Raw genomic sequence first — 15,291 nt, 5'->3', positions numbered from 1 at the left:
GACTCAGAAGGAAGTGAGTAGAGCTATTACACTGGAGATGGAGCAGATGTGCAGATGGTGAGAAGCAGCAGCAAAAAAAAACAGCAGCAGCAAAACCAGGAAACCAGCATAAGACAGCACTGGAGCTGACCCACAGAGCAAGAGAACTGAGTGCCTCCTAGTTGAAGTTTACTGGTGGAGAGGGTGTTCCAGGCACTTATCAGTGGAGGTAAAGAGGTTTAGAACACTTGCCCCAGCAGGGCAGACACGGGCAGTGAGGCCCAAGGGGCCAAGAGGCCAAGAAATCGGTAAGCAGAAGCTGAAGAGACGAGGAACACAGGAAACAGAGTTACCTCAGTCTCAAAGGATAGGGCCACAACCTCTGGGGTCTCGAAGGGTGGAGTCACCACTCAGATGGACTAGGAGAATGGGGACCTCCTACAACCAAGAAAGTAGTGCCAGAGCACAGCATGTCCTTTGCACCCGGGGTCCTTGCACTGACAAGCTCCTAGACCAGGGGAAGATTGATAAGGACCTTCCTCCAGAGCCAATAGAGAAATCCTTCCCCTGGAGCCAGCACCCTGAATTCAGACTTCTAGCTTGTTAGAATGTGAGAGAATAAACTTCCGTTTGTCAAAGCCATCTCCTTGTGGTATTTCTGTTATAGCAGCACTAGATAAATGAGACAGATATCAACCACATTTGCCATGATTTTATATAGCACGGTGGATAAGAACATAGCTTGTCAGCAACTTCTCTGACCATAAGGCCATAAAAGTAGAAGTCAATAACAGAAAAAGCAGGGAAAAGAAATCAAACACTTGGAAAGGGAACAATATCCTGCTCGAAAACGACTGGGTTATAGAAGACATCAAGGATGGAATTAAGGAATTCACAGAATACAATGAGAATGAAAACACTTCCTATCAGAACCACTAGGACACAGCGAAAGCAGTGCTCAGAGGCCAATTTACACCAATAAATGCATACATACAAAAAGAAGGAAGGACCAAAATCAAAGAATTATTTCTACAACTTGAACAAATAGAGGGCAACAAAAGAAATCTTTGGGCACCAGAATAAAGCAAATAATAAAAATTAGAGTAGAATTAAATGAAACAGAAAAACAACTCAAAGAGTTAACAAGACCAAAAGCTGATTCTTTGAAAAGATTAACAAAATCGATAAACCACTGGCCAGACTGACAAAAGAAAAACAGGAGACAAAGCAAATAATCCGAATAAGAAATGAGATGGGCGATATCACAACAGTCCCAACTGAAATCAAAAGAATCATAACAGAGTACTATGAAAAGTTGTACTCTAACAAATTTGAAAACCTAGAGGAAATGGTCAAATCTCCAGAAACGCACTATCTACCTAAACTAACACAGAGACAGAACAACTAAATAAACCTATAACAAAAGAAGAGATTGAAAAAGTAATCAAAAAACTCCCAAAGAAGAAAAGCCCTGGCTCTGACGCACTGGAGAATTCTAGCAAACTTTCAGAGAAGAGTTAACACCACTACTACTAAGGTATTTCAGAGCATAGAAAAGGATGGAATACTCACAAACTCATTCTATGAAGCCAGCATAACCCTGATACCAAAACCAAGTAAAGACTCCACAAAAAAAGAAAATTACAGGCCAATATCCCTCATGAACTTAAATGCAAAAATCCTCAACAAAATTCTAGCCAATAGAATTCAACAACATATCAAAAAAATAATTCACCAGGACCAAGTGGGATTCATACCAGGTATGCAGGGATGGTTCAACATTAGAAAAACAATTAATATAATCCATCATATGAATAAAACAAAAGACAAGAATCATATGATTTTATCAATTTATGCAGAAAAGGCATTTGGCAAAGTCCAACACTGATTCATGACAAAAACTCATCAAAATAGGAATAGAAGAAAAATTCCTAAACATTACAAAGGGCATTTATACAAAGCCAACAGCCAACATCATCCTAAATGGAGAGAGACTGAAATCATTCCCATTGAGAACAGGAACCAGACAAGGATGCCCTTTATCACCACTCTTATTCAACGTTCTGCTGGAAGTCCTAGCCAGAGCTATAAGACTAGATAAAGAAATAAAGGGCTTCCAAATTGCCACAGCAGAAGTAAAAGTATCTCTGTTAGCAGATGACATGATCTTATACACAGAAAACCCTAAGGAATCCTTAAGAAAACTACTGAAACTAATAGAAGAGTTCAGCAGAGTTTCAAGGTTCAAGATAAACATACATAAATCAGTTGGATTCCTCTACATCAACAAAGAGAGCGACAAAGAGGAAATCACCATATCAATACCATTTACAGTAACCCCCAAGAAGATAAAGTACTTTGGAATAAATCTAACCAGAGATGTAAAAGACCTATACACAGAAAACTATAAGACACTACTGCAAGAAACCAAAAGAGACCTTCATAAGTGGAAAAACATACCTTGCTCATGGATAGGAAGACTCAACATTGTAAAAGTGTCTATTCTGCCCAAAGCAATCTATAGATACAATGCAGTCCTGATCCAAATAACAGCGTCACTTTTTAATGAGATGGAGAAACCAATCACCAACTTTATATGAAAGGGAAAGAGGCCCCAGATAAGTAAAGCATTACTGAAAAAGGAGAAGAAAGTGAGAGGCCTCACACTACCTGGCTTCAGAACATATTATACCACCATAGTAGTCAAAACAGCCTGGTACTGGTACAACAACAGAAACATAGACCAATGGAACAGGATTGAGAATCCAGACATAAATCCATCCACATATGAGCAGCTGATATTTGACAAAGGCGCAAAGTCAGTTAAATGGGGAAAAGGCAGTCTGTTTAACAAATGGTGCTGGCATAACTGGATACCCATCTGCAAAAAATGAAAGAAGACCCATACCTCCCACCATGCACAAAAAAGAGCTCAAAATAGATCAAAGACCTAAATATAAAATCGGAAATGATAAAGTTCATGGAAGAAAAAATAGGAACAATGCTAGTAGCTCTAAAAGATGGCATAAACAGTATACAAAACATTACTAGAACTGCAAAAACAGCAAAAGAGAAATTAGATAACTGGGGGCTCCTAAAAGTCAAACACCTATGCTCATCCAAAGACTTCACCAAAATAGTAAAAAGATTACCTACAGATTGGGAAAAGTTTTTAGCCATGACACCTCCGATCAGTGGCTGACCTCTAAAATCTACATGTTACTACAAAAACTCAACTACAAAAAGACAAATAACCAATTAAAAAATGGGCAAAGGATATGAACAGACACTTCACTAAAGAAGACATTCAGATAGCTAAGCGATATATGAGGAAATGTTCACGATCATTAGCCACTAGAGAAATGCAAATCAAAACTACAATGAGATTCCACCTCACTCCAACAAGGCTGGCATTAATCCAAAAAACACAGAATAATACATGTTGGAGAGGTTGTGGAGAGACTGGAACACTCATACAGTGCTGGTGGGAATGTAAAATGGTACAACCACTTTGAAAATCAATTGGCGCTTCCTTAAAAAGCTAGAAATAGAGCTACCATACAATGCAGCAATCCCTCTCCTTGGAATATATCCTAGAGAAGTAAGAGCCTTTACATGAACAGATATATGCACACCCATGTTCACTGCAGCACTGTTTACAATAACAGAAAGATGGAAGCAACCAAGATGCCCATTAACAGATGAATGGATAAATAAATTATGGTATATTCACACAATGGAATACTACGCATCAATAAAGAACAATGATGACACATTTCATAACATGGAGGAACCTGGAAGGCATTATGCCGAGTGAAATTAGTCAGCTGCAAAAGGACAAATATTGTATGAGACCACTATTATAAGAACTCAAGAAATAGCTTAAACAGAGAAGAAAATATTCTTTAATGGTTACAAGGGGGGCAGGGAGAGAGGGAGGGAGAGGGGATCCACTAATTAGATAGTAGACAAGAACTAATTTAGGTGAAGGGATGGACAACACACAATACAGGAGAGGTCAGCACAACTGGACTAAACCAAAAGCAAAGAAGTTTCCTGAATAAACTGAAGGCTTCGAAGGCCAGAGTAGCAGGGGCGGGGGTTTAAGGACCATGGTTTCAGGGGACATCTAGGTCAATTGGCATAATAAAAACTATTAAGAAAACATTCTGCATCCCATTTTGGAGAGTGGTGTCTGGGGTCTTAAATGCTAGCAAGCAGCCGTCTAAGATGCAACAATTGGTCTCAACCCACCTGGAACAAAGGAGAATGAAGAACTCCCAAAGACACAAGGTAAGTATGAGGCCAAGAGTCAGAACAGGCCACATAAATCAAAGACTACATCAGTCTGAGACCAAAAGAACTAGATGGTGCCCAGCTATAACTAGTGACTGCCATGACAGGAAGCACAGCAGAGAATCCCTAAAGGAGCAGGAGAATAGCGGAATGCAGACCCCAAATTCTCATAAAAAGACCAGACTTAATGGTCTGACTGAGACCAGAGGAACCCCAGAGGTCATCGTCCCCAGACCTTCTGTTAGCCCAAGACAGGAACCATTCCCAAAGTCAACTCTTCAGACAGGGAATGGACTGGACTACAGGACAGAAAATGATACTGGTGAGGAGTGTGCTTCTTGAATCAAATAGACACATGAGACGATGTGGGCAGCTCCTGTTTGGAGGGGAGATGAGACGGCAGAGCGGGATAGGAGCTGGCTGAATTGACACAGAAACACATGGTGGAGAGAAGGAGTGTGCTGTCCCATTAGCGGGAGAGCAACTAGGAGTATACAGCAAGGTGACGTGATTAGGAAACTTTCACTTAAAGCACAATAAAAATTAAAAAAAAAAAGATTATACCACATTTGACCATCACTGCTGTGCTAAATTTATATGAATGGAGTGAAAGATTTTTTTTTTATAACTAAGAAGACATCTCCAATCTATCATCTTGAAGATATTTAAAAGGGGAGAAATAACTTATGCTCATAAATCATCTAAATGTTTTATTCTCATATCATATTTTTATTCTGTAATCAGTAAAAAAAAAAATAAACCCTTTATTAAAAATAATAATAATAATAACTTTTAGATTCAGAGTGTCTGGGTCTGAATCCTGTCTCCACCCCTTATTTATTTATTTATTTTTAATATTTTATTGTGCTTTAGGTGAAAGTTTACACAGCAAATTAGTTTTCCGTTCAATAATTCATACACAAATTGTTCCGTGACATTTGTTGTGATATAGAGACCCTAAAATTATATGAGGTCTTGACCAAAGTAAGAGAAGCTAAAGCAGGGTTCAGGTCTAGAATCCATGTTATGTGAGAATTTGTTTAAAGTTATAGTTAGTGCTAGAATCCATTTTCTGTGATCATTTGTTAAAAGTTTTAGTTAATCATTATGAAAGTTCCAGGAAGAAATGAGAGTAGGAGCTCAAACTCATTGTTTCATTGTTTCTCCTACCCGGGGGAGAAATGTTCCATGAAGCGTACTTTATCTTAACCAGCAAAGAGGCTACGCTATAGGGGAGTGATGCTCTTACAAAGAAACATATTGCAGTTTCCTTGTGACTGACCTGGGAACCCACTGTAAGTCACTACGCCAAGAACAGATGTTGCCAGGTCATTTCCAAGGAAACTTCCCTATAGTAACTGTCTTAGTCACCTACTGCTGCTATAACAGAAATACCCCAAGTGGAAGGCTTTAACAAAGAGAAGTTTCTTTTCTCACAGTCTAGTAGGCTAGCAGTCCAAATTCAGGGTGTCAGCTCCAGGGGTCTCTCTCTCTCTCTCGGCTCTAGAGGAAGGTCCTTCGCCATGCAGGAACCCTGGGTCCAAAGGACAGGCTCTGCTCCCAGTACTTCTTTCTTGGTGGTATGAGGTCCGCACTCTCCGCTTGCTTCCCTTTCGTTTTATCTCTTGTAAGATAAAAGCTGGTACAGGCCACACTCCAGGGAAACTCCCTTTACATTGGATCAGGGACGTGACCTTAGTAAGGCTGTTACAGTGCCATCCCAATCCTCTTCAATATAAAATTACAATCACAAAATGGAGGACAACCACACAATACTGGGAATCATGGCCTAAACAAGTTGACACATATTTTGGGGGGACACAATAAAATCCAATACTGAATGGTATCTAGCCCACAAAGACGCTTTAAAGAAATCACGTGTTTTCATATGTTATGTTTCCCACCTTTGACAATGATGTATTAACGAATAACAGAATTTTTTTTTAACTTCACTTCCTTCTATAACAGTATATTAGAGATTCCCTGAGTGTGACTCAGGGGTTTCTCTAAGTCTCTGGTGCCCAGTACATGCCAGCAGGTCCCTCATTCCAATGATTGTCTTTGTCTTGGCTTAATAAAAATCTCTTTTGATTAAATTTGAGTCTGGGGTCTTTTTTCTCTATGACAGTCGCAATCCCTGCAATGTGTCAGCACTCTCCCCGTTTCCACCCTGGGCTCCCCATTTCCATTCACCCAGTTTTCCTGCCCCTCCCCGTTTTCTCATCTTTGCTTTTGGGCAAATGTTGCCCTTTCAGTCTTCTGTAGCTGACCGTCCTGTGGAGCACATTCCTCATGGGTGTTACTGTTTATTTTATAGGCCAGTCTATTATTTGGCTGAAGGGTGGCCTCTGGGAGGTAGCTTCAGTTCCAAGCTGAAAGTCCGTCCCTTATGTTTTTTTTTTTAAATTGAACTTTAGATGAAGGTTTACAGAACAAACTAGTTTCTCATCAAACAGTACACACATTGTTGTATGACATTGGTTAACTACCCCACAACATGTCAACACTCTCCCTTCTCAACCCTGGGTTCCCTATTACCAGCTGTCCTGTTTCCTCCTACCTTCCAGTCCCTGCCCCAGAGCTGGTACACCCCTTTAGTCTTGTTTTTTTCCATGGGCCTGTTCAGTCTTTGCCTGAAGAGTGAACCTCAGGAGTGGCCTCATTACTGAGCTGAAAGGGTGTCCGGGGTCATACTCTTGGGGTTTCTCCAGTCTGTGTCAGGCCAGCAAGTATGGTCTTTCTTTTTGAGATAGAATTTTGTTCTACATTTTTCTCCAGCTCTGTCTGGAACCCTCTGTTGTGTTCCCTGTCACAGCAGTCAGTGGTGGTAACCGGGCACCATCTAGTTGTACTGGACTCAGCATAGTAGAGGCTGTGATAGATGTGGTCCATTAGTCCTTTGGACTGATCTTTCCCTTGTATCTTTAGTTTTTTTCGTCCTTCCTTACTCCCGAACAAGGGAGACCAGTGGAGTATCCTAGATGGCCACTCACAGTCTTTTAGGACCCCAGATGCTACTCACCAAAGTAGAACATAGAACATATTCTTTATAAACTCTGTTAAGCCAATTGAGCTAGATGTTCCCTGAGATCATGGTCCCGACAGCCCTCAGCCCAGCAATTCAGTCCCTCAGGGAGTTTGGATGTGTCTGTGGAGCTACCATGGGCTTGCCTTGTACAGTCTGTACTGGCTTTCCCCAGTATTGTGTACTGTCTTACCCTTCACCAAAATTACCGTTTATCTACTGTTTTTTCCATCCCGACCCCTCTCCTCCCTCGTAAGCATCAAATATTGTTTCTTTTTGCATGTAAACCTTTTCATGAGTTTCTACAGTAGTGGTCTCACATAATATTTGTCCTTTTGTGACTGTGAAGTCCATCCCATATTACCTGTATAAGTTTGAAACGTTTACTTAATCTATTTTTGCCTCAGTTTCTGCAACTATGAAATGGGAATAATAATAATAAAACCTCCCTTACAAAACTGTCGTGAGTATTAAATAACTTGATACAGAAAAAGGGCTTAATGACACTTTGCAACTATGCAATAAGTGGTAGCTATTAAAGCATAATAGAAGTTGATTGTAGCCTTCAGGTTTCCCAGTGAGTAGAAAAACCACAGCTGTAATAATGCTCACAATTTTTAATATGTGGGGACAGAACTATGCTAACATTTGAGGAGCAGAGTTAAAGAGGCATGAGTCAAGGGTACGTTTGCAGTGGCAACAATTGGAGGTAGTGCACTGGCAGTCACTGGAAGCATTCAAAGTGGACAACCGCTTGGTAGGGGTATTGGCGTTGAGGGTGTGGGGAGAAGTGGGAGGTTAAAACAAGGAAGCTAAAAAGGAGTTATTTGAGCCCAAGAATACTAGGAGTCTATATGTCAGCCTGGGTCCCAATGTGGAAGTCCACATTAAGTAATTGTTTTAGTATAATGGAAAAGTAATTCCCCTTCCCCCATCCCCTCACCAAATCTTTAAATACAGCAATATAGACACAGTATAAAAGCTTTACTATGAAAAATCATTCTTTTATGTGAAGTAATTTCAATAAAGGTATGTTTCCTAACATGTTTCATTGTACTTATTTGTATACACACACAAAAAAACCTAGTGCCGTTGAGTTGATTCCGACTCATAGCGACCCTATAGGACAGAGTAGAACTGTCCCGTAGTTTCCAAGGAGCGCCTGGCGGATTCGAACTGCCAACCCCTTTGGTTAGCAGCTGTAGCACTTAACCACTATGCCATGTATACATTATATAAAAAAAAAACCCAGTGTATTATACACATATGTATATATTAGTTATCTCCAAGTGGATGGCTTTAACAAACAGGAATTTATTCTCTCACAGTTTAGAAGGCTAAGAGCCTGAATTCAGGGCACCAGCTCCTGGGGAAGGATTTTTCTGTCTCTCATCTCTAGGGGAAGGTCCTTGTCATCAATCTTCCCCTGGTCTAGGAGCTTCTCAATGCAGGTACCCTGGGCCCAAAGCATGCACTCTGCTCCCGGCATTTCTTTCTGGATGGCATGAGGCGCCTCTCCTTTCTGCTTGATTCTCTTTTTTATATCTCAAAAGAAATCGAGTCAAGATACAACCTAATCCTGTAGACTGAGTCCTGCTTCATTAACATAACTGCCTCTAATCCTGCCTCATTAACATCACAGGGGTTACAATTTACAACACATAGGATAATCACATCAGATCACAAAATGGCGAGCAACGACACAATACTGGGAATCATGGCCTAGCCAAGTTAAGACACATTTTTGGGGGACACAATTCAATTCATAACTATACATACATGTGTGTGTGTATATATACATATATATATAAAACCCGTTGCTATCAAGTTGATTCCAACTCATAGTGACCCTATAGGACAGAGTAGAACTGCCCCCATAGGGTTTCCAAAGAGCAGTTAGTGGATTTGAACTGCCAACCTTTTGGTTAGCAGTCAATCTCTTAACGGACAGATTTTCCAATAGGAATTTAATTGTTCAAATCAATGTATATATGCACATATATGTATATACACATTAATTTGGACAATTAAATTCCTATTGGAAAATCTGAATAGAAAGATAAAGATGATATGAATTTAAAAAAAGACATGCATGATGAATTTTCTATTTACAAGGACTATTAAGATGATTTTTTTTATAATAACAAAAACATATAAAGGTAGAACCCTAGAATGGAAAAAACATATAGATATACATAAAAATATTTGTCAGTATCTGTTACCACATACATGTTAGTATTGAACAAGCTTCCTCAAGGATTATCCAAAATGTTCACCTCAGACCTAGAACATGTAAGTTATAATAAATATATTTCACCTCTTAAAGACATTGACCTGCTAATAAATAGATGAATTAAATGTGTAAATCTCTGCCTTCTGCAAAAATACAATGTGGTAAGAACTATCTATATGGGATCAAATTGACAACAGCAACGTGTAAGGTTAGCCGGGAACTATAAGGGGCAGTGAGTTGATGCTGATGGGGAAGGAACAACTCAGAAAAGGAGGGTGAGAAGGCTGCACAACTCAAAGAATGTGATCAATCTCACTGAATTGTACCTGTAAAAACTGTTTAATTGGTGTATGTTTTGCTGTGTAGATTCTCAAAAACAACAACAACAAAAACCACTGTGCCAAAGGACTGGGTCTCTGTTGATTTCCTCCAGTGAGTGTCATTCAGCTCTACCAACCCCAAATCAAATCTGCTGCCATCGAGGCAGTTTCAACTAGCAACCCTATAGGACACAGCAGAACTGCCCCATAGAGTTTCCAAGGAGCGTCTGGTGGATTCAAACTGCCAACCTTTCGGTTAGCACTTTTAGTTTAGGGGCAGGATAATTTACAACAAGCTCTTAGTTTAAAGAGCCAGAATTTCAGGTTAAATTTTCTACATGAGAGTACTAGAGACACTGAAATGATTTGAGGTTTAACGAAATTGACTGTTGGTCTGAGTTTTCTTTCTATGGTCTCGACTCAATAATTGATGCTGGAGGGATGACTCTTGCCAGTATTCTGAAAATTCAGCCACAGACTGAGGGTACAGGATGACCAGTTGTGGTTTTTTATGAACTCACCACGTGAATCAGGCCTTTGCCCTATGTGGTTCTGCCTCCAATATTTTCCTTGCTATTTTCAGTATTAATTTACCGGAGGGAGGACAAACTCCTCAGCATAAGCACAGCGTGACACAGGAAAGCCAACAATCAAGGTTGTTTTCTACCCATGAGCAGGAAAGCTTAGTGTTAGAAAGACTGCTCTTTTCTTTGGGGTTTTAGCTAATGGCAGTTCTCTAGGGGTGACCTAGATTATCACCTTGAAATGCAAAATTTATAATGAAATATTTTAAAAGGGGGCTTCTTATTATACCAAGATCAAAGCAGAAGAACCTAGTTACAGTGGGATTATTAGTGTCAATGGTGTGCACTAAAGGCCTCTCAGAACGCTGCACTGATCCTTGGCCGATAACACTGGTTTCCTAATAGAGAAAGAGGAACACGTCTTTCTCAATAGTTTAAGCTGTGGCGTTAAGTTAAAAAAAAAAAAAATGAGTCACACTAGGAAGTTAACCATTAAAACAAAAATATAACTAACTGGGAATATTGAGTAGACCCTATGATTTGGTTAATTTGTGGGAAGTCTTGTTTTTAACTTTTCAATCAGAAAGACTATTTGCAACTCAAATACAGGGTTTCACGTGATTTAAACCTCCTTGTAGTTACACATGCCTTTTGATAACAAAAGAGCCAAGTAGACCATATCCCAGGGAGTGACTAAAAGAGAAGGAAAAATGAAAAGTCAGAGTTCACAGCAAGGAGAAGTCAAATATGAAGCAGAAAAAACGAACAACAACAACAAAAAAAACCAAGATAAAAGAAAAATCGTTGCACTTCCCTGGAGTGAAGATGTTTTAAAAGTTATTTATAACAAAGTAACAAAATTATGGCAATAGTTATTAAACAATCTGCTTATAATAAAGGACGAGGCGTACATCTTTAATTTTAGAAGATGACGATACGTGGACAATGGGATAAATAACAGGAAACTAGAAATTCCGTAAAAATCTTTCCTTGTTGTTGTTAGTTGGTGTCTAGTGGATTCCAACTGGCGGGAGCCCTGTGTGTGCAGAGTAGAACTGCTCCATAGGATTTTCAAGGCTACGACCTTTCTGAAGCAGATCGCCAGTTCTGTCTTCCGAGGAGCTTCTCAGTGGGTTCAAACTGCCAACCTTCTGGCTAGTAGTCAAGCACTTAATTGTTCGCGCCACCCGTATTCCCTCATAAAAACCTATAATTCTAAAAACCTGGAAGGAGTTTGCAGGAAGGGTAATTGAGGAAGCTAGTGGCTTTTAAATCGATACATTAAAACAAGGAAGCTTACAAAACTATATTTGCCACACACTCTTGAAAACAGCATCTAACCAACCAAATTGAATCTTTTCTACATCCTCGGAAGGATGAACTGTAACACTGAAGGTAAAATTAGCTTCCACCAAGTTTATTTGACTCATTATACTCTCCTATTAATTGTATTTTCTTGCTTGAAGTTAAAAAAAAAAAAAAAAGCCAAGAAGTTGAAAAGAGAATGCTGTCTGAAGGGATTATTCTGGCCACCCAACACCACGCCACACCTGTTACCTTGGGCCTGGGGGCGGAGGGCGGTAGTTCCAATTGATGACCTGAGCAGCTACGTAGAATTGCCTTAGCTGCGCTGCCTGGGCCTCGGGGCCCCCCCAGCCGGCCCAGCTTGTGCCCAGGACCACCAGGACCCAGAAGCGCCGGCAGGCTGCGAGCATGGCTCCTTCCCCGTTCCTGCCCGGAGCGCGCGGACCTGGGCCGGCCTGGCCTGCGCGCCTGAGGCCTCCACTGCGGGGAGCGCAGGAGGCTGGGTGCCACGACCGCCCCGCCGCCGCTCCTCCAGGCGCCGCCGCTTTGCGGTCCCTTCTCCTGGGGCGGTTCCGGGGAGGGGTTGGGTAGGTCCTCGCTCCGAGACACAGCTATTAGGGAGCACAGCCAGATGAGTGACTGCGTGACTACAGGGGCTCCCGCACCCTGCTGTGCCCAGGGATTCCTGAGCTGCGCTCACAGTTGGGTTCCTCCACTTCCACCAGCGAGCACCACTGGAACAGCAGCACTCTCCGCCCACTACAAAACCTGCCTGGGTCAAGGTTCACGCCTAACACACCGTCTGCAATTCCCAGAGCAAGGGGACCCAACACACTCAACCAGATCACTCTCCTGGCCTGAGGAAAAGTTCCTTTCCTGGGCACAGAAGCCTGTATGTTCAGGGGGTCAGGAAGCAAGGGGGAAGCCGATGAAGAGGCCTACTCCTACCTCAAGACTTCTACCCGTTCTGTGAGGGTCACTGAAGTCTCCACTTCCACGCAGCCGACCTGGATCTCCTTCGCGGCCAGTGCATCTCAGGCACAGCCACCACCTGTCTGTCGGTGGAGGCTTGCATGTTGCTATGATGCTGAACAGGCTTGGGCGGAGCTTCCAGACTAAGACAGACGAAGAAGAAAGGCCTGGTGAGCTACTTCTGAAAGTTAGGCAATGAAAACCCTATAGATCAATGGCAGCTAACCACAGCAAGCCATCATGTAGACACCAGTGCACCAACCTGTCTTGATAAGGACCAGTTTTCCCCCAAGAAGCAGCAAAACAGAGTGTATTAAAAAGAGCTTGGTTAAGAAAATCAGTAGACCAGACTTCAGTCCCACTTACTAACTGTATTGTCTTGGGCAATTACTCAGCCTCTCTGGAGGTGATTTTTTTTTTTTTTTTAATTAAGATGAAGGTTTACAGAATAAACTAGTTTCTCATTAAACAGTTAGTACGCATATTGTTTTACGGCCTTGGTTACCAACCCCATGACATGTCAACACTCTCTCGTCAACCTTGGGCTCCCCATTGCCAGCGTACCTGTTCCCTCCTGCCTCCTAGTCTCTGGCCTAGGGCTGATATACCGTTTTAGTCTTGTTTTGTTTTATAGGCCTGTCTAGTCTTTGGCTGAATGGTGAGCTTCAGGAGCGAATTCATTACAGAGCTGAAAGTGTGTCCTGGGGCCATACTCTCAGGGTTTCACCAGTCTCTGTCAGGCCAGCAAGGCTGGTCTTTTTTTTTTTTAATTTTATTGTGCTTTACGTGAAAGTTTACAGATCAAGTCAGTCTCTCATGCAAAAACTGATAGACACCTTGCTATATACTCCTAATGGCTCTCCCCTCAATGAGACAGCACACTCCTTCCCTCCATATTCTATTTTCATGTCCATTCGGAGAGCTTCTGACCCCCTCTGCCCTCTCATCTCCCCTCCAGACAGGAGATGCCAACATAGTCTCCTGTGTCTACTTGATCCAAGAAGTTCATTCTTCATCAGTATCATTTTCTATCCCATACTCCAGTCCAATCCCTATCTGAAGAGTTTGCTTTGGGAATGGTTCCTGCCTTGGGCTAACAGAAAGTCTGGGTTCCATGACCTCCGAGGTCCTTCTAGTCTCAGACCATTAAGTCTGGTCTTTTTAAGAGAATTTGGGGTCTGCATCCCACTGCTCTCCTGCTCCCTCAGGATTTCTTTGTTGTGTTCTCTGTCAGGGCAGTCATCGGTTGTAGCCAGGCACCATCTAGTTCTTCTGGTCTCAGGATGATGTAGTCTCTGGTTCGTGTGGCCCTTTCTGTCTCTTGGGCTCATAATTACCTTGTGTCTTTGATTCTTCATTCTCCTTTGCTCCAGGCAGACTGAGACCAATTGATGCGTCTTAGATGGCTGCTTACTAGGGTTTAAGACCTCAGACGCCACTCTCCAAAGTGGGATGCAGCATGTTTTCTTAATAGATTTTATTATGCCAATTGACTTAGATGTCCCCTGAAACCATGGTCCCTAAACCCCTGCCCCTGCTACACTGGCCTTTGAAGCATTCAGTTTAATTCAGGAAGCTTCTTTGCTGTTGGTTTAGTCCAATTGTGCTGACCTCCCCTGCATTATGTGTTGTCTTTCCCTTCACCTAAAATAGTTCTTGTCTACTATCTAATTAGTGAAAACCCTTCTCCCTCCCTCCATCCCTCCCTCCCTCTCCCTTCTCATAACCATCAAAGAATATTCTCTTCTCTGTTTAAGCTATTCTCCAGTTCTTATAATAGTGGTCTCCTGCAATATTTGTCCTTTTGCAACTAATTTCACTCAGCATAATGCCTTCCAGATTCCTCCATGTTATGAAATGTTTCACGGATTCATTATTGTTCTTTATCGATGTGCAGTATTCTGTTGTGTGAATATACCATGCTTTATTTATCCATTCATCCATTGATGGGCACCTTGGTTGCTTCCATCTTTTTGCTATTGTAAACAGTGCTGCAACAAACATGTGTGTGCATATATCTGTTCATGAAAAGGCTCTTATTTCCCTAGGTTTTTTTTGGTATATTCCCAGGAGTGGGTTTGCTGGATCGTATGGTAGCTCCATTTCTAGCTTTTTAAGGAAGCGCCAAATCAATTTCCAAAGTGGCTGTACCATTTTACATTCCCACTAGCAGTGTTTAAGTGTTCCAGTCTCTCCGCAACCTCTCCAACATTTATTATTTTGTGTTTTTTGGATTAATGCCAGCCTTGTTGGAGTGAGATGGAATCTCATTGTAGTTTGATTTGCATTTCTCTAATGGCTAATGATCGTGAACATTTCCTCATGTATCTGTTAGCTACCTGAATGTCTTCTTTAGTGAAGTGTCTGTTCATAGCTTTTGCCCGTTTTTTAATTGGGTTGTCTTTATGTAGTTGAGTTTTTGCAGCATCATGTAGATTTTAGAGATCAGATACTGATCGGAAATGTCATAGCTAAAAACTTTTCCCAGTCTGTGGGTAGTCTTTTTACTCTTTTGGTGAAGTCTTTGGATGAGCATAGGTGTTTGATTTTTAGGAGCTCTCAGTCATCTAGTTTTTCTTCGGCATTGTTAGTAATGTTTTGTATACTATTTATGCCATGTATTAGGGCTCCTAGCAT

The 15,291-nt window shown here is 41.4% G+C and overlaps 1 protein-coding gene across 1 annotated transcript in view; it reads right to left on the bottom strand.

The window, feature by feature from the left end:
• Positions 1 to 12,286, bottom strand: part of F5 (coagulation factor V) — a 113,094-nt gene extending 100,808 nt beyond the window's left edge. The window contains exon 1 of the mRNA XM_064282970.1: positions 11,935 to 12,286. Coding sequence (XP_064139040.1) covers positions 11,935 to 12,092 — 158 coding nt within the window. The 5' untranslated portion in view covers positions 12,093 to 12,286. The remainder of the gene's footprint in view (positions 1 to 11,934) is intronic.
• Positions 12,287 to 15,291: the final 3,005 nt, after the last annotated feature.

Source organism: Loxodonta africana, chromosome 3, assembly GCF_030014295.1.
Source record: "Loxodonta africana isolate mLoxAfr1 chromosome 3, mLoxAfr1.hap2, whole genome shotgun sequence".
NCBI classification, from domain to species: Eukaryota; Metazoa; Chordata; class Mammalia; order Proboscidea; family Elephantidae; genus Loxodonta; species Loxodonta africana.
This window is presented reverse-complemented; position numbering and strand designations above follow the sequence as displayed.